The sequence below is a fragment of the Oryx dammah genome, unplaced genomic scaffold, assembly GCF_014754425.2.
Source record: "Oryx dammah isolate SB20612 unplaced genomic scaffold, SCBI_Odam_1.1 HiC_scaffold_2, whole genome shotgun sequence".
In the NCBI taxonomy this organism is placed as follows: Eukaryota; Metazoa; Chordata; class Mammalia; order Artiodactyla; family Bovidae; genus Oryx; species Oryx dammah.
The window spans coordinates 193,638,665-193,655,856 of record NW_024070186.1 but is presented as its reverse complement, the minus strand read 5'-3'; the positions used below and the strand labels follow the sequence as shown (position 1 = coordinate 193,655,856).

General features: G+C 46.3%; 1 protein-coding gene and 1 long non-coding RNA gene across 5 annotated transcripts; one reads left to right on the top strand and one right to left on the bottom strand.

Annotated features, from left to right (window-relative positions):
• Positions 1–3,705: 3,705 nt before the first annotated feature.
• ZNF789 (zinc finger protein 789) lies at positions 3,706–14,260 on the bottom strand. Of its 4 annotated transcripts, none has more exons than XM_040262881.1 (5): positions 14,024–14,260; positions 10,472–10,549; positions 8,823–8,949; positions 6,464–6,577; positions 3,706–5,387 (listed from the first exon to the last, which is right to left on the bottom strand). In XM_040262881.1, exons 2-5 carry the CDS (start codon positions 10,538–10,540, stop codon positions 4,375–4,377), a joined length of 1,323 nt encoding a protein of 440 aa, XP_040118815.1. In that variant the 5' UTR covers positions 10,541–10,549; positions 14,024–14,260; the 3' UTR covers positions 3,706–4,374. The 4 variants fall into 4 exon arrangements, with proteins under 4 accessions (XP_040118815.1, XP_040118810.1, XP_040118802.1 ...); XM_040262876.1 differs by having other exon boundaries at positions 14,102–14,235; XM_040262868.1 differs by lacking the exon at positions 14,024–14,260 and adding an exon at positions 10,872–10,955.
• Positions 5,383–11,273, top strand: LOC120879983. Its single transcript, XR_005724922.1, has 2 exons — positions 5,383–6,111; positions 10,762–11,273. It is a non-coding gene; the product is annotated as an uncharacterized LOC120879983 (long non-coding RNA).
• Positions 14,261–17,192: the final 2,932 nt, after the last annotated feature.

Below are 17,192 nucleotides of genomic sequence, written 5' to 3'. Positions count from 1 at the left end.
GCTTCATTGCATCCTGAGGCAGCCTCTTCCCTTTAAAACACCTCTGATTGCCAGAAACTCCTTAGTGAGCTGAAAACTGTGCCAACCCGCAGTCTTACATCTCTTAGTTGCAGAAAAAAAGTTATGAGCTGAACATTTGTGAAGTTTTTTTTGCTGCTACTCAATCATCACATCCATCATCATCTTACCTTGCAAACCTCCCAAAGCGAAGGGAAACAGACCACTGTGGTCATGTGTTTTGTCTGGTCAGTTTGTGGCAAGTTAGAGCAATCTGGATCAGGACAGTAGACCTGCATCCATTTACAGCAGTAAATGGGTGCATGGAGGGAGCCCACAGGTTGAATTCTACAGAAATGTTTGCCACAGTACTGGGGCAGGGAGGAAGACTGATTCAGTCAAAGGTTTTTTGTTTTTTTCCCCACAAAAGTATCAGAGCCATCTGAGTGTGACCAGGTCCAGGTCACCAGCTTGCGGTCCTTTTCCTGCAGAAGGAGCCATTAGAAACAGGTACCGTGTGCTATTAATAGTTCTTAAAACTTATGAGCTGCACCTTCCACCCCATCAGTTCCTCACTTCTTTCTCAGTAATGAGGACCTGCTTCTAGGTATTTCTTAGACTGAGGAGGTTTAAATTCTCTCAATTTATAGAGGAACCACGGAGACCAAAAGACCTAGATTCCTCCCCTAGAGAAAACCTATGGGGGTAGAGCTCCCGGATGCGGGGGTGGGGACGGTCATGCGCTTCCGGTAATCTTTCCGGAGCCAGTCCTGTTTGTCCTACGGGCGTGTGGCATCTGCTGCCCTTCGGTTCCCTGAGGAGCTGTGTGGTTAGTACCCCCGGCAGGATGTGCTTCTCTTCCACGTTTCCCTCCCCAACTTCCAGCCCAACTTAGTGCTTTGACTTACCCTGAATTTTGAGTTTTTTAGGAAAGGCTTGAAGACAAGACATCCTGAGGTGTCCATAGAGTGGGTTTCTCAGAGCTCTCACCCCAGTGCTTGCCTAAGGCTGACTTCTTACTGTTGTCTTTCCTGGCTCCATGCCCCTGCACTCCTGCTGTCTCTCTCCTCTTCTTAAAAGGTTACTAGTCTTAACCTTGAGGAACCCAACCTCATGACCTCATTTAACCTTAATCACCTCCCTAAGGGCTCTGTTGCCATAAACGGTCACACTGGGGGGTAGGGCATACAGTGCATGAATTTTGTGAGGGGCACACAGTTCAGAACAGTTGGGATCTTGTTACTCTTAGTATTTTCCTGTAGGCCCTAGCACATCATCTGGCAAGATGGTAAATCTAGATTTTTGTTAACAAAGTGATAGAAGACCTGATCGGAGCTGGGAGAGGAGTTATAAAGTCATTTACATCTACTGTCTTAGCTCATCTTTGTTTATAAATTTCTGAGCCCTATTCTGGAAGATCCAAAGGCCTGCTTAGAACTTCAGGGTCTCAAAGGCAAAGGCACAGAGGTACAAGGGAAGCTCCGGGGGGCCTCGGGGGTGGGAACTGAAGGGACAGGGTTTGTGCCCCCCCATTAACCTACCTACATTCTTGCTTCAACCGGGGTTGTCTACCAGGCAGTGCAGTGGGGCTGGGGTGGTGGAGTCTGTGAGCCCTTGCTTCTCATAAGCTTAACTTCTGGCAGGATTCTGAACAGTCTGTGGTAACCATTATTGCCCCATCAGGTGTCACAGTGGATGTGGCATCATTGGCAGATGATGACAGAATGGCTTGGGGGCCTCTGTGGCCATTCATCTTGGTGAGCAGAGATCACATTGCCACTTCGAATGATAGGACTAAAGCATCTATCTTGGCATCCTGTCCCCTTTAGGACCCACACTGGATTCATTTTGGTGAGCAAAGGGTTTATTTTAGTAATTTTTAATTGTCCGAGGCCCACTTGCCAGACTGTATGGCTTAGCTTTTGGTCACAGCCTAAGGAAAGCCTTTAGGGCAGGTAGCTAGTCTCCTATAGTGAAGCCTGTTGCCTGTAATTGGCTCTTCCTCAGGGTAGATTCCCATAGAGATGGGAATACGAGACCACCTTACCTGCCTCTTGAGAAATCAGTTTGCATGTCAACAAACAACAGTTAGAACCGGACATGGAACAACAGACTGGTTCCAAATTGGGAAAGGAGTACGTCAAGGCTGTATACTGTCACCCTGCTTATTTAACTTACGTGCCGAGTACATCAGGCGAAGTACCGGGTTGGATGAAGCACAAGCTGGAATCAAGATTGCCGGGAGAAAAACCAATAACCTCAGACATGCAGATGACACCACCCTTATGGCAGAAAGTGAAGAGGAACTGAAGAGCCTCTTGATAAAGAGTGAAAAATCTGGCTTAAAACTCAACATTCAAAAAAGGAAGGTCATGGCATCTGACCCCATCACTTCTGGCCAATAGATGGGAAAATAATGGAAACAGTAACAGACTTTATTTTCTTGGGCTCCAAAATCACTGCAGATGGTGATTGCAGCCATGAGATTAAAAGACACTTGCTCCTTGGAAGAGAAGCTATGACCCAACCTAGTCAGCATATTAAAAAGCAGAGACATTACTTTGCCAACAAAGGTCCGTCTAGTCAAAGCTATCATTTTTCCAGCAGTCATGTATGCATCTGAATTGGACATCCATACTGATGGAGCTGAAGAATTGATGCTTTTGAACTGTGGTGTTGGAGAAGACCCTTGAGAGTCCCTTGGATTGCAAGGAGATCCAACCAGTCCATCCTAAAGGAAACCAGTCCTGAATATTCATTGGAAGGACTGATGCTGAAGCTGAAACTCCAATACTCTGGCCACCTGATGTGAAGAACTTACTCCTTGGAAAAGACCCTGATGCTGGGAAAGATTGGAGGTAGGAGGAGAAGGGGACAACAGAGGATGAGGTGGTTGGATGGTATCACCAACTCAATGGACGTGAGTTTGAGCAAGTTCTGGGAGTTGGTGATGGACAGGGAAGCTGGGTGTGCTGCAGTCCATGGGGTCACAAAGAGTTGGACAAGACTGAGTGACTGAACTGAACAGGGGTGGATTGCTGATTTCCAGATTGGTTCTTACCTGTACAGAGCCGCCATCAGGAAACCAAGCTGCCTTTTACTTTTTGTCTTATCAGGGCTTCTGCTTGGCATTCGGAAAGAAAGTTCTTAAAGTGGGGATGTTATTTATTGTCAGTCCAATAGTTGTACTGCTACTCTTCACTGATGTGACATGTGCCTCTCTCAAAGCCCCAGATCCTTGATCCTTGGGGCATAAGTGTTTCAAAAATCAGAATTTTTCAGTTTGTAGAAAGGTATTTTACATAAAACCGCTTAGGGGTTTGCACTGATACTCCACGTGCTGCGCTGTGGTTAGTTGCTCAGTTGTGTCTGACTTTTTGCAACTCCATGGACTGTAGCCCACCATGCTCCTTTGTCCATGGGGAATTCTCCAGAATCCTGGAGTGGGTTGCCATGCCCTCCTCCAAGTGATCTTCCCAACCCAGGGTCTTCAACTTTGCAGGTGGATTCTTTACCGCCTGAGCCATCAGGGAAGCCCAAGAATACTGGAATGGGTAGCCTAACCCTTCTCCAGGGGATCTTCCCGATCCAGGAATTGAACTGGGGTCTTCTGCATTGCAGGTGAATTCTTTACCAGATGAACTACCAGGGAAGCCAGCACTCCATTACTGAACATATTGGAACAAAATGTGTGAATATGTACACTAATGGGGATTAACAGTCTTTATTTCGCCAGCAAATAAATTCAGGTCATCTCAGGTTTGGTAACCAAATGGATCATAAGAAAACATGTTTGCTCTCAGATTTTTTAAATTGTAAAATTAAAAAAAAAGGGATTGTGGAAATATATATATACATAGGCCTTAGAAATTTATATATAAGGATAAATGTGTAAATAGATATCTTTGTTGTTGTTTAGTCACTAAGCTGTGTCTAACTGTTTGTGACCCCATGGACTATAGCCTGCTAGACTCCTCTGTCTGTGGGATTTCCCAGGCAAGAATACTGGAGTGGGTTTCCATTTCCTTCTCCAGGGGATCTTTCCCACTCAGGGATCAAACCTGCGTTTCCTGCATGGGCAGGTGGATTCTTTACTGCTGAGCCACCTAGGAAGCACTGCGTGGTATGTGGAACTTTCCTGACCGGGGGGACCAGGGATCAAACCCATACCTCCTGCAATGAAAGCACGGAGTCTTAACACCTGGACCACCAAGGAAGTCCTCTATTAATTACTGCAGCCAGAAGGTTGGCTACAAGGAGAGGGTCCCCACAGAAAAAACAGTTCTTGTTTATTAATTTTCATGAAACAATCAGGTTATACATACTTGCCATAGCACTTAAGTTCTGGGCTTTAAATGGTAGCTTTTCTAGTTAATATCAGGCAGATACCTGCTCTCTGTGGGTACCCTGATGCTTAATAAAGCTTGTGCGCCAACTGAAACACTTTCCACATTTGTCACATCTGTAGGGTCTCTCTCCAGTATGAATAACCTCATGTCGATGAAGATTTGCCTTGAAGCTAAAGGTTTTCCCACATTCTCTACACTCAAAGAATTCCTCCTTCGTGTGGATCCTTTGATGTTGAATGAGATCGACATTCCGACCAAAGGATTCTCCACATTCACTGCATTTGTGGGCATTCTGTTTACTGTGAATCTGTTGATGGCTCATAAGGGTTGAGTGCCGGCCAAAGGCTTTTCCACATTTAGTGCACTTGTGGGGTTTCTCTCCACTGTGGATTAACTGATGTCGAATAAGCGTTGAATTCTGACTAAACGTTCTTTCACATTTGCTGCACTTATAGGGTTTTTCTTTGGTATGGATCCTCTTATGTTCGACGAGATATGCCATCTGACGGAAACACTTTCCACAGTCGTGACATTTATATGGCTTTTTTTGTGAGTGACACTGTTTGTGGGTGATCAGAGCGGACTTCTGTTTGAAAGCCTGCCCACATATGTCACACTCAAAGGGATTCTCTGAACTGTGAAGTCTTTGATGTCGAACAAAATTTGCCTGCCGCTGGAAGGCTCTTCCACATTCGCGGCATTCATACGATTTTGCGTTTGTCAGAGTTCTCTTATGCCTCAAAAGCCGTGATCTGTGATGGTAGGGTTTTCCGTACTCATCATATTTGCCCTGCTGTGTCCTTGTCTGAGCTCTCCGGCTGTGAATAAGGTTAAGGCTTTGAAGGAAGTCCTTACAGCACTCATCGCCAGTAGCAGGGAGTGAAAATCCGTAAATGTCCACAAATTCATTATATTCACGTAACTCTTCGGAAGGCTCCTTGGCTGTTTTCTGCTTTACTGCTGACATCTTCCATAACATTAAATCTTCAGAAATGTTCTCCTTTGGGGTGAGCTCTTTCGTCTGGAATCTGGCTTCTGAATCTAGCCAAATAAAAAGAATATACAAATTACCTGACTGCTAAAGAAGAAAAGGAAAGAATCAACTGTTTGTGATATGAGACACTCAAACAAGGCTAAGAAGTGCTCACCTGGTTCCATCACCATATTAAAGAGCCAGTATTCTGATTTTCATAGGACCCTCAGCTTTCATATCAGAAAGAGCTCTTGACATCATGAACTAACCAACTAACATATGCACAAGTGTGTCAGAGAACATGAGAACTGAACACACCCTTCTCCACTAGTGGGGAAAACAGCTTCCTGTTGGTACCCAACAGGGTCACATAGCTCTAGGAGAGAGGGAGCATCTTGTACTTTCTAGAGATGCACGTTTTTCACAATTCTGGGAGAAACAACTGCTTTAAAATGGAAGCAGTGTATCAGAGAGAAAAGAAAAGGAACCTGAGAAACAGCACAAAAGCCAATGGAACAGAGCAGTGACTCTCAACCAGGGATGGTCCTGCTGGAGTGTAGTAGGCGGAGGCCAATGACGCTGCTTGACATCCTGTGAGGCCCAGGATCAAACAGCCCAAAACGTCAACAGAGCTGAGGCTGAGAATCCAAGGAGCGGAGGGATGTGGTAAAGGGTAGAAAGAAGCAGCCATCAGGACTCAGTAAGTAGGAAAAGGCAGGAACATCAAGAAACACCAAGGGGATGTGAAAAACAGAATGAAAGCAAGGGAACAAGAGAAAGTAGAGAAAAAGGGTAAGTGATGAGGGTAGAAAAAAGGAGTATCTAGAATGGCCCGAGAGCTGTCAGAAAGCACCAGCCTGCCTCTAGTAGAAATAGGATAAGCTTTATTGCAGGAGAAAGAGGATGAGCTTTATTGCAGGAGAAAGAGGATGAGCTTTGCAGACTTGAAATCCAATCCCAGTTGGGGATTATCTCGGGAACAGGGGCAACAATCATACCCACCACCATCAGGGGACAGTAGGGATGAACGAGCAGGAGAACACATGCCAAACTCTGGGCTTGGTTTCCGGGTGCAGGCGGGGCCTCCTGGGTGGTGTCCCCAACTCTGCATGACCCCCAGGGGCCAGGTCTGCTCCTCACCCACCTGGGCAGGCACTACAGGAAGCCTTCCTAGTCCCCGCTCTCTGCAGATCCAGGATCCACGGCTCTTCCCACTGTTCCAGCTGACAGATCACCTCAGGTTTGGGAAACTGAAATCCTACTCGTGGGGAAGTAAATGGGATGTGGTGGTTAGCGAGTGGCAGGAGAGATCCCAGAGCTCAGTCTACCCCTGGGGGTCTGGGTGGCAGGGCTGCAGCAACAAGCAGAGATCAGGACAATAATCAGAAGGATTATCTGAGGAGAGGAATCGGCACCCTCTTTGCGAAAGCTCGGCATCTTGATTGAAAGCCTGAACAATATTCACACTCGTGGACATGGTCATTTCACTCTTAGGAATAGAGCCTAAGGGAAATGAGGACAAAGGTTAATGGGCAAAGGTTAATGCACCCCAAATGTTCAGCAGAATCCTAACAGTGCAAACTGGAAATAAACCAGATGTCAACAGGGGAAGGATTAAAGTGTAGCCAGATGTGATGAAGGCAGAATATTAGACTAATATTGAAAATCCATGAGTTCAAAGGACATTTCTTAAAACAGGAAAAGGCTCCCCAGGTATTTTAAAGCAGAATACAAAACTCATATGTAGCATGATTCAAAGTTCATGTAAATTATGATCTGAATTTGTTTTTAAAAACTACATGTGTTAGGGTCTTCCCTGCTGGTCCAGTGGTTAAGAATCTGCCTTGCAATTCAGGGCACACAGGTTTCCATTCCTGGTCAGGGAACTAAGACCCCACATGCTGCTGAGCAGCTAAGCCTGTGGACCATAACTAGACAGTCTGTGTGCTGCAATGAAAGATCTTGCATGCCGCAACCAAGACCTGGAGCACCTCCTTCCCAAAAAACTACATGTGTGAGTGTATATATACACAGATCATCCTCTTCTTAGGACAGGGTAAGTGAAAGTCAGTCGTGTCTGACTCATTGCGACCCCATGGACTGTGCAGTCCATGGAATTCTCCAGGCCAGAATACTGGAGTGGGTAGCCTTTCCCTTCTCCAGGGGATTTTCCCAACCCAGGGATTGAACCCAGGTCTCCCACATTGCAGGAGGATTCTTTACCAGCTGAGCCACAAGGGAAGCCCAAGAATACTGGAGTGGGTAGCCTATCCCTTCTCCAGAGGATCTTCCTGACCCAGGAATCCAACCAGGGTCTCCTGCATTGCAGGTGGATTCTTTACCAACTGAGCTATGAGGGAAGCCCATTTACCGCAGGATAACTTTCCAATAAATCCATTCTTCATAAATCCATCATATGTTGAAAATATTATAAGTTAGAAATGCATTTAATACACCTAAACTACTGAATATCATAGCTTAGTCTTACTTACCTTAAACATACCAAGAATAGTTACATTAGCCTTCAGTTGGGCAAAATTGTCTAACACACAGCCTATTTCATAATAAGAATGATGAATATCTCATGTAACTTAGTACTGTACTAGTGAAGAACAGAATGGTTTTAAGTGGACTGGTTGGCGACCCTTGTGATCACATGGCTGTCTGGGAGCCCCTGAATGCTTTCAAAACAAAAATAAACATTAAAGCATCCAGTGGTGGGTGGACAGTCCCACAAAGGTGGTCAAGAATCTGCCAAGAGTGTCAGCATGGGGTCAAACATACTCCAGAAAGAAAAATCCATCGAGAAACCTCCCTCTGTAGGAAACTGCATTGAATAAGACAAGGGTGGGCTCCCAGGAAGGTGGAAGCTGAGGAGGTACAGAAATGAAGTCAGTGAAGAATCATCTCCTGGGCACCCGGTGATGGTGTAAGCAAAGAAGGAAACCATTTTCAGACAGAAGAAAGAAAAAGGCTTTTCAAGAGAGGAAGAGGGTAGACTTTGGAATCTGCCTGGGCCACAATCTTTTCAACTCCTAGAAGTCTTATAGATGTGGAGGATTCAGGCTGGGGGATGAATGTCTTCAAACTCTAAAACAAAAGGAAACTACTCATTATCCACAATCCCTTACTTGAAAACGTTGAGGCCTGATTTGTTTCAGGACTCAAAATTTTTCCAGATTTCAGGAAGGTGACTTGAGTGTGGGTATAGTTTCTATTATGTACCACCCTCAACAGGGGTTGAGCTGAAACCTTAAAAAAAATATTCTGATATTTCTGATGCCATACACATATATATGGAGACCAAATGAGAAAAAGGATGATAAATAGCTTCCTACAGGATAAAATCAGGTTTAACCACCTGATGACTTCAGGTCAGGTCTCTTAGCCAAATGAGTTATGATAAAACTGGCTTTCAGAGCTTTTTCTGCTTTGGGCATTGCACGTAAGAAACCAAGGACTTGCGTAGACACTCAAAGTCTAATCTTAAGCCAACTCATTACCCAAGGAGACGACGTGTCTGTAGTTGTCCAGCATCACGTCCCTGTAGAGGGCCTTCTGAGCCCAATCCAGCGTGTCCCACTCCTCCCTAGTGAAGTACAGAGCCACGTCTTCAAAGGACAGCAACCCCTGGAGACACAGAGACTCATTACAGCTGCAGCTCTTATCACAACTCTGTGGGCTACAGTATTATTGTTGTTCTACAGGCAAGGCTCATCCAGTTAATTAGCAGACTCAGGGTCAACTCAAGCTCTGACCCTCAGGCCACGCGTGTTTTTTCTTCTGCACTGGAGTCACACATGTTCTCTCTAGAGGGACACGCGGTCAGTGTGTGAGGCTTCTCTGGCCGTTTGGTCTCTGCTGCGGTCATTCAGATAGTGTCAGAACCGAGTCAAATCGTGGGGCACCCAGCTGGTGTCAGAACTGCTCCATGTGTAGAGATACCCCATGTGCCTGAGGGCAGAGGTGAAGTGAGGAAGCAGAGAAACAGCCGTGTCCTCCCCAGGCACGCGCTCCCCGCCTGCCTCCCTCCCCGAGGCCAGCAAGGACGCACATGCTGTTCCTGTCTTTACAGAGATGCTCCTGTGCCTGCCTTCCTCTTGTTTCCACTCTCCCTCCACCCCTAACTGGACCAGTTCTGGAGAGAAAACCTACACACACATCTGCAGTCACCCCACAAACCCCACTGTGACTTCAGTCTTCATAGCTCCCCTAGGGTGTCCTGAGCCTCGCGCCAGCCCTCTGCCCATGTGTGAACACAGGGGAGAGCAATACAGTTACCACAGGAAATCAGAGACTTCACAGACACGATGATTTCTGAGCTGAGTGTTAACATATGCAGAGGTCAGTTTGCCTGTAGGCGGGGAGAACAGGGGATGCCCAAGAGTCGGGGGGCTGGGGGGTGGGGTTTCAGGGAAGGCGGGAGATGACACCAGAAAGGCAGGCAGAGCTCTGTGTTCCCTCAGCAAAGGTGGACACGCTGGGCCAGTGGGGTCGAGCTCCCCCTTGAACTCCCTCCTGTCCAAGACTGGCCCTACAAATGGTCACAGTGGCTGCCTCACGGGGCTTCTGACTTTCAACCTGACTTCTCAGTCACCCTCCCTCTTGTTACCAAATCAGTACCGACACTTCTACTGTACCTTTTAGTGCAAGGGATCAGAATTATAGGAGCTTGTTTCCATATCTCCTTCCCTAAACGGCTTGGAAAATCCTTAGGGTAAGAGTCTCTCTCCCAGCACAAAGGACAGAACTACCTGGCACACAGTAGGTACACAAGAATGCTCCCTGACACAGACAGGCAGCAACTGTGGTGATGGCAGCCAAAACTTACAGGGCGCTTGAAACATCACCAGATCCTCTGCCAAGCGCTCCAAGAGCCTCACTTCACTGAATCCTCCCGTGACTGCTACTGTCATGACCCCATTTTACAGATAAGGAAACTGTGCCCCAGAGAGGTTAGGTGACATGTCTAAAACAGAGCCTGCATTTCAGCCTGTCTGAGCCCAGAGTTCAAGCTCTGTACATCGTATCTTCCAAGAAGGAAACACCCCCCAGCTGATAAAGATGGCTCAGCCCCAACGGCCATGTGAAAAGCACTGCCTGGCTGCTGAGACTACACTGAGGAGGTGGAGGCAGGGGGAACCCAGCTCACCTTCCATGGTACTGGCAGGGACATGGCTTCCATGGCCTGGCCTCCGAGATGGGGCTGCATCCTGGCCATCAGGCTAAGCTGGAGAGAAAAAGAAAACAATTAAGGTGGGCCCTGAATCAAAGCTCTCTCACGAGACAGACTTTAGACGGGGAATGCCAATGGGGCCATCAAACCTCAGGTAGTACAAAGTCACAGTGTTTGGTATTGGAATGTGGGATTACAATGAAAGCAACCGTTAGAATGGTCTTAGGAATTCCTGATGCTAGCTCAATTTCTAATTTTTATCCTAGGAAACCTGCACCTCTGCCCTCTGCCTGCCTCTAGAATATATTCTTCAGCACCTCAATGAGAGACTCGATATATCAAGGGACCAGACTATAGGAAAAAACAGAACACTAACCTGCAACTTGTAGCTCCAGCCTGGAACCCAAACCGGAAGCAATGTGGCAACAGGCGCCCAATCAGGACTTGGGTGGCAAGTGTGGACTTGCCCCTAACATGTGTCCCCCTCCTCCACCCAGGATCAGCAGAGAAAGTCGGGTGTGCTCCCCTACCAAATCACAGAGGATGTCCCGCCTTTTTGTTTTCCAAGCAAGATTTTATTGGGGCTGCTACTGCAGCAGCGGGGAGCAAGAACAGAGAACAGGTTCCCCTGCTTGCTCGCTCCCCGAGGCCGGGTGGAGGGGAGTCCTGCTTCTTTTACTTAACCTGCCTCCAGCTTTTCCAAGCCAATCTCCTCAAAACTCAGCATAGTTGAGTTTTCCCTTTTTTCCACACTAAAGTTTCTCCTGCTTGCTTTTGACTCTCTGCCAAACATGTGATGGTGGCCAGTTCACATAGAATAGCAAGCTCTGCCTGAAGAGCCTTTGCCTGCTCTCATTTGGGCGGTCTTAGTTTAAAACTATTTCAACGTCACACAGAATCAGCTCAGAGAGTATAACAATGATTTTAGGGAAGTTATAAGAGATTTTAGGCTACATATGATATATAAAGAGCTAACTGTTGTCAAAGGGGCTTCCCAGGCGGCTCAAGTGATAAAGAAGCCACCTGCAATGCAAGAGAGGCAGGAGACTCTGGTTCGATCCCTGGGTTGGGGAGATCCCCTGGAGGAGGAAAAGGAAACACACTCCAGTATTCTTGTCTGGAATATTCCATGGACAGAGAAGCCTGGCAGGGTCCATGGGATCTCAAAGAGTTGGACACCAACTGAGCAGGCACAGCTGTTGTCAAAAGAAAATTCAGAGGACTTTACTTGATATGAACAGTTTATGGAGTGAAAACCAAACTGCGAACAAGGAGGCTTCAAAATGGAAAGTCTTAAGAAGTTAGGCTCTCCGCACTTACCCTTCAGTTTATAAAACATGTAAATGGGCGGCAGAATAAGCCACTCCCTAATATACCACTTTGGAAAACTGATTATTTTGAGCTGCAGGCGCTTAAAAAACAGCTGTTTTTTTAAAAAGGTGGGTGGGCAAAAGGAGAATTCCCGGGTGGTCTGGTGGTTAGGATTCAGTGCTTTCCTTGTTGGGGATCAGGTTCAATCCCTGGTTGGGGGAATGAAGCTCTCACAAGCCATGTGGACTCACTTGCGCTAAGCCCCATGTCAGCAAACTGACACCTAATACTTAGCCTAACTGCAGTGTCAGCCTCTTCCAGGTATAGAACCCCCTCCCCTTGCCCTAGGATTTCCCCAGTGGCTCAGTGGTAAAGAATCCACCTGTAATGAAGGAGACGTGGGTTCAATCCCTGAGTTAAGAACATCCCTTGGAGAAAGAAGCGGCAACCCACTCCAATATTGTTGCCAGAGAAATCTCATGGACAGAGGAGCCTGGTGGGCTAAAGTCCATGGGGTCTCAAAAGAGTCATGACTTTCAAGAGAGTCTTAAGAGACACAACTTAGCAACTAAACAACTCCCTTCCCTATGAAGATTCCATTTATAATAGACCTGAATTCTAAGCCATCTCAGGGGTTGATCATTTCTCCTTGGGAATCTCCATGTTTATACAAGGTAAGTGTGCACGCATGTGCAGACGTGTCCAACTCTTTGCGACCCCGTGGACTGCAGCCTGCCAGGCTCCTCTGTCCATGTAATTTTCCAAGCAAGAATATTGACCCAAGGTTTGAACCCATGTTTCTTGCATCTTCTGCACTGGCCTGTGGATTCTTTACCACTGTGCCCCCTGGGAAGCCTCTTACCTGAGGTCTACATGTTAAGAAACTTGTTTGTTTTCATTTTTTCTTGCAGGAATCTCTGCTAAGTACTCAGAAGGGTAGAGAGAAAATTATTTTCCTCCTGTGCACAGGAATGAGGAAGTACATTGTTTTCTCTTGGGACTGGTTACTAGAACTGACAGTCCTTTCAGGAGAGTACCAGGGTACAAGTTTACTTGTTTGTAGCTGCTAGGAAGCTGCAAGGTTACCCAGACGTGAAGAAAGCGTGTTTCCTTTAAGGACAGAGCCAGCTCTTCATGGGAAATTAGGACAGTTAAAGTTTTGGTTCTGCAGCTCTGGGTAGTTGGCCTGGGAATATACTTAAACTGTGGCCTCCACTTTGGTTCTTCTTTAATACATCTAATGTTTCTCTCAGGGAGTACACAAATGATGAGATACAGAGGACTTCCACATTTTTCTAGTGCCTTTCTGGCCACTGGCAAACCTTGTTTTATGTAAGTGCATTTTTAAGAAAGCCTGTCGCATTCTGTACTCCTTCCTTAAAAACATTGTTTGTAAGCCCTATTGCCTCTTAAACAAGGAGGCACTTGTGATCAACAGCTCCATGGCTGGGGAAGGGGATGACCCTTTCACTATGTAAAGTAGATTACCTGCTGTGAGCACTGTGCGTTTGGAACTCAGAATCCATAATTCAATTTATAACAAAATGTGCAATGCAGGAGACCTGGGTTGGATCCCTGGGTGCAGACGATTCCGCTAGAGAAGGGAATAGCTTACCCATTCTCTCTTTTTTTTTAATGTGCATTTATTTGGCTGTACAGGGTCTTAACTGCAGCATGTGTGATCTGGGATCAAGCCCTGACCTGGGAATCAAGCCCAGGCCCCCTGCATTGGGAGCGCAGGGTCTTAGCCACTGGACCACCAGGGAAGTTCCACACTCCAGTATTCTTGCCTGGAGAATTCCACGGACAGAGAAGCTTGGTGGGCCACAGTCCATGGGGGTCGCGAAGAGTCGGACAGGACTGAGCGACTAACAAACAAAGCCAAAGCAAACAACAGAATTAACCAACCATTCATTCATCGAACTCTGTACTTCTCTAAAGCCAGAAGACCTGACATGATACTCAGAGGCTGGCGTCTTCAGGAAGTCTCTCGGTAAATGCCCTGAAGACCGGGGGTCTGGGTGGGGAGGGGGGGGCGTGGGGGGCACGGAATTCGAGGGAAAGGGAGTGGTCTCTCCAGCCCTCACACCTGCGGCGGGACCACCGTGGCTTCCCCTGGCACCCCACTCCGCCCATCACACTAGCTCTTTTCTCCCCAAACCTCCGCGCCTCCGACCCCCGCCGCGCCTCCTCCTCCAGGAAGTCCTCAGGATGCACCTGCGGCCGCCATGGAGCTGGCCTCCATTATGGAGGGTGCCAGGCTAGACTCGGAATTAGGTCGGGACCTCGGCTAACCTCCACCTGAGATGTCCATGCGGAAGATCCCTGTGCCTGTCGCCCGATCACCAGCGCAGGCCGAGCAGAGCGTCCCCGCCCGAGGACCTTCTAGGAAGTTCGGAGGAGTCACAACTCTCTGATCGGGGTAAGCGATGGGGCGGGTCGCGGGGAGCGTGCGAGTAGAGGGGCGGGGCACTCACGTCTCATCGCAACTGCCGCTTCTGGTCGGTGCCAATCAACTGCCGCAGATGGAGTGGTCTAGGCCACGTGATTCCCAGGTTGGTTACACCAAGTACTTTCCTTTCCCACCGATTGTAGCAAGATCTAAAGGGGTGAACCCTTGTGCAGCTGGGTATTTTTAAACCCTCCTTTTGGGAGTCCAGAGTGACTTTTTAGAGAGCCGACCCTGGATTAGGCAAAAAAATGTTAAAAAAAATTATATATATATATATATATATATATATATATATAAAATGAATAATACACACGTATAACAGTGTCAGACTTTATTTTGGGGGGCTCCAAAATCACTGCAGATGGTGACTCCAGCCATGAAATTAAAAGACGCATACTCCTTGGAAGAAAAGTTATGACCAACCTAGATAGTGTATTCAAAAGCAGAGACGTTACTTTGCCGACTAAGGTCCGTCTAGTCAAGGATATGGTTTTTCCAGTGGTCATGTATGGATGTGGGAGTTGGACTGTGAAGAAGGCTGAGCGCCGAAGAATTGATGCGTTTGAACTGTGGTGTTGGAGAAGACTCTTGAGAGTCCCTTGGACTGCAAGGAGATCCAAGCAGTCCATTCTGAAGGAGATCAGCCCTGGGATTTCTTTGGAAGGAATGATGCTAAAGCTGAAGCTCCAGTACTTTGGCCACCTCACGCGAAGAGTTGACTCATTGGAAAAGACTCTGATGCTGGGAGGGATTGGGGGCAGGAGGAGAAGGGGACGACAGAGGATGAGATGCCTCGATGGACGTGAGTTTGAGTGAACTCCGGGAGTTGGTGATGGACAGGGAGGCCTGGCGTGGTGCGATTCATGGGGTCGCAAAGAGTCGGACGCGACTGAGCGACTGAACTGAACTGAACAGATGCTATTAGCATAAAAATATTCATCTGATATTATGTTATCCGGAATTTACTTTTCTACTTAATGCTGTTGTCTAAAGAAAGAGAAGACTTAGTGGCAATTAATTGTAATTGATAGTAGGACTAATTAATCTTTTTTATGATTCCATATGTCCAAAGAATGTTCAAACTACAGCACAATTGCACTCATCTCATACGCTAGTAAAGTAATGCTCAAAATTCTCCAAGCCAGGCTTCAACAGTACCTGAACCATGAACTTCCAGATGTTCAAGCTGGATTTAGAAAAGGCAAAAGAACCAGAGATCAAATTGCCAACATCCATTGGATCATAGAAAAAGCAAGGGAATTCCAGAAAAACATCTATTTCTTTTATTGATTATGTCAAAGCCTTTGACGGTGTAGATCACAACAAATTGGAAAATTCTTCAAGAGATGAGAATACCAGACCACCTTACGTGCCTCTGGAGAAATCTATATGTAGGTCAAGAAGCAACAGTTAGAACTGGACATGGAACAACAAACTGGTTCCAAATTGGGAAAGGAATATGTCAAGGCTGTATACTGTCACTCTGCTTATTTAACTTACATGCAGAGTACATAATGTGAAGTGCTGGGCTGGATAAAGCACAAGCTGGAATCAAGATTGCTAGGAGAAATATTAATAACCTCGGATATGCAGATGACACCACCCTTACAGCAGAAAGTGAAGAAGAACTAAAGAGCCTCTTGATGAAAGTGAAAGAGAAGAGTGATAAAGCTGGCTTGAAACTCAACATTCAAAAAAGGAAGATCATGGCATCCAGTCCCATCACTTCATGGCAAATAGATGGGGAAACAATGGAAACAGTGACAGACTTTATTTTCTTGGGATCCAAAATCACTGCAGATGGTGATTGCAGCCATGAGATTAAAAGACACTTGCTCCTTGGAAGAAAAGCTATGAACAACCTAGACAGCATATTAAAAAGCAGAAACATTATTTTGCTAACAAAGTTCCATCTAGTCAAAGCTATGGTTTTTCCAGTAGTCACTTATGGATTGTGAGAGTTGGACTATAAAGAAAGCTGAGCAACTGAAGAGCTGGTGCTTTTGAACTGTGGTGTTTCAGAAGACTCTTGAGAGTCTCTTGTATTGCAAGGAAGTCAAACCAGTCAATGCTAAAAGAAATCAGTCCTGAATATTCATGGGAAGGACTGATACTGAAGCTGAAACTCCAATGCTTTGGCTAACTGATGCGGAAAAACCGACTCCTTGGAAAAGACTCTGAGGCTGGGAAAGATTGAAGGCAGGAGAAGGGGATGGCAGGATGAGGTGGTTGGATGGCATCACCGACTTGATGGACATGAGTTTGAGCAAGCTCTGGGAGATGGTGATAGACAGGGAAGCCTGGCGTGCTGCAGTCCAAAGAGTCAGGACTTTTGGGGTTGCAAAGAGTTGGACACAACTGAGCGACAGAACTGATGATTCCGTATACATAATAAAAAAGAAAAATACAGATTGTATGGAATTTCCCTTTAAGTCTTTACTACTTTGGGTCATATGTATATATATAGTTTTTAAAATTCCATTTGCATTTTTTAAAGTGAACTCTCTACATTATATTTGGATGTTTTTCTTCTGGGGTACCAGGTTATGGATTTTGATCTCAACACCTCTAATGCTTGCTTGGTATTTCCCTCCAACTCCAACCCACTGGCTGAAATGTAGAGTAGGAAATGGGAAATGAGAAGACACACTTATATGTTAGCGCCTCAGCTATCTATCCAACACTAGGCTGTTCATCCTGGGGTAAAGGAAAACAATAGATAGCTTTGCTTATGTGGTATTTTATTCACAAGTCACCTTTGGGTTGTGGATTCCTTCCTTCATCTGGTGTAGTTGCTTATTTATTGGCAAAACAACTTTTTATTCAGACTGTTTTCAAGCTGATAGGCAGAAACACCTTCAGTTCAGTTCAGTTCACTCAGTCATGTCCGGCTCTTTGTGACCCCATGAACTGCAGCACACCAGGCTTTCCTTC

Bases quoted from the DNA above. Each gene is read 5' to 3' on its own strand.
- ZNF789 (XM_040262881.1), bottom strand. From the start codon at position 10,540: ATGGCCAGGATGCAGCCCCATCTCGGAGGCCAGGCCATGGAAGCCATG. The intron at 8,950-10,471 runs GTGAGCTGGGTT...CTGTGTCTCCAG, and splicing joins CCCTGCCAGTACCATGGAAG to GGGTTGCTGTCCTTTGAAGA. The intron at 5,388-6,463 runs GTGGGTGAGGAG...TTATTTGGCTAG, and splicing joins TTCCTGTAGTGCCTGCCCAG to ATTCAGAAGCCAGATTCCAG.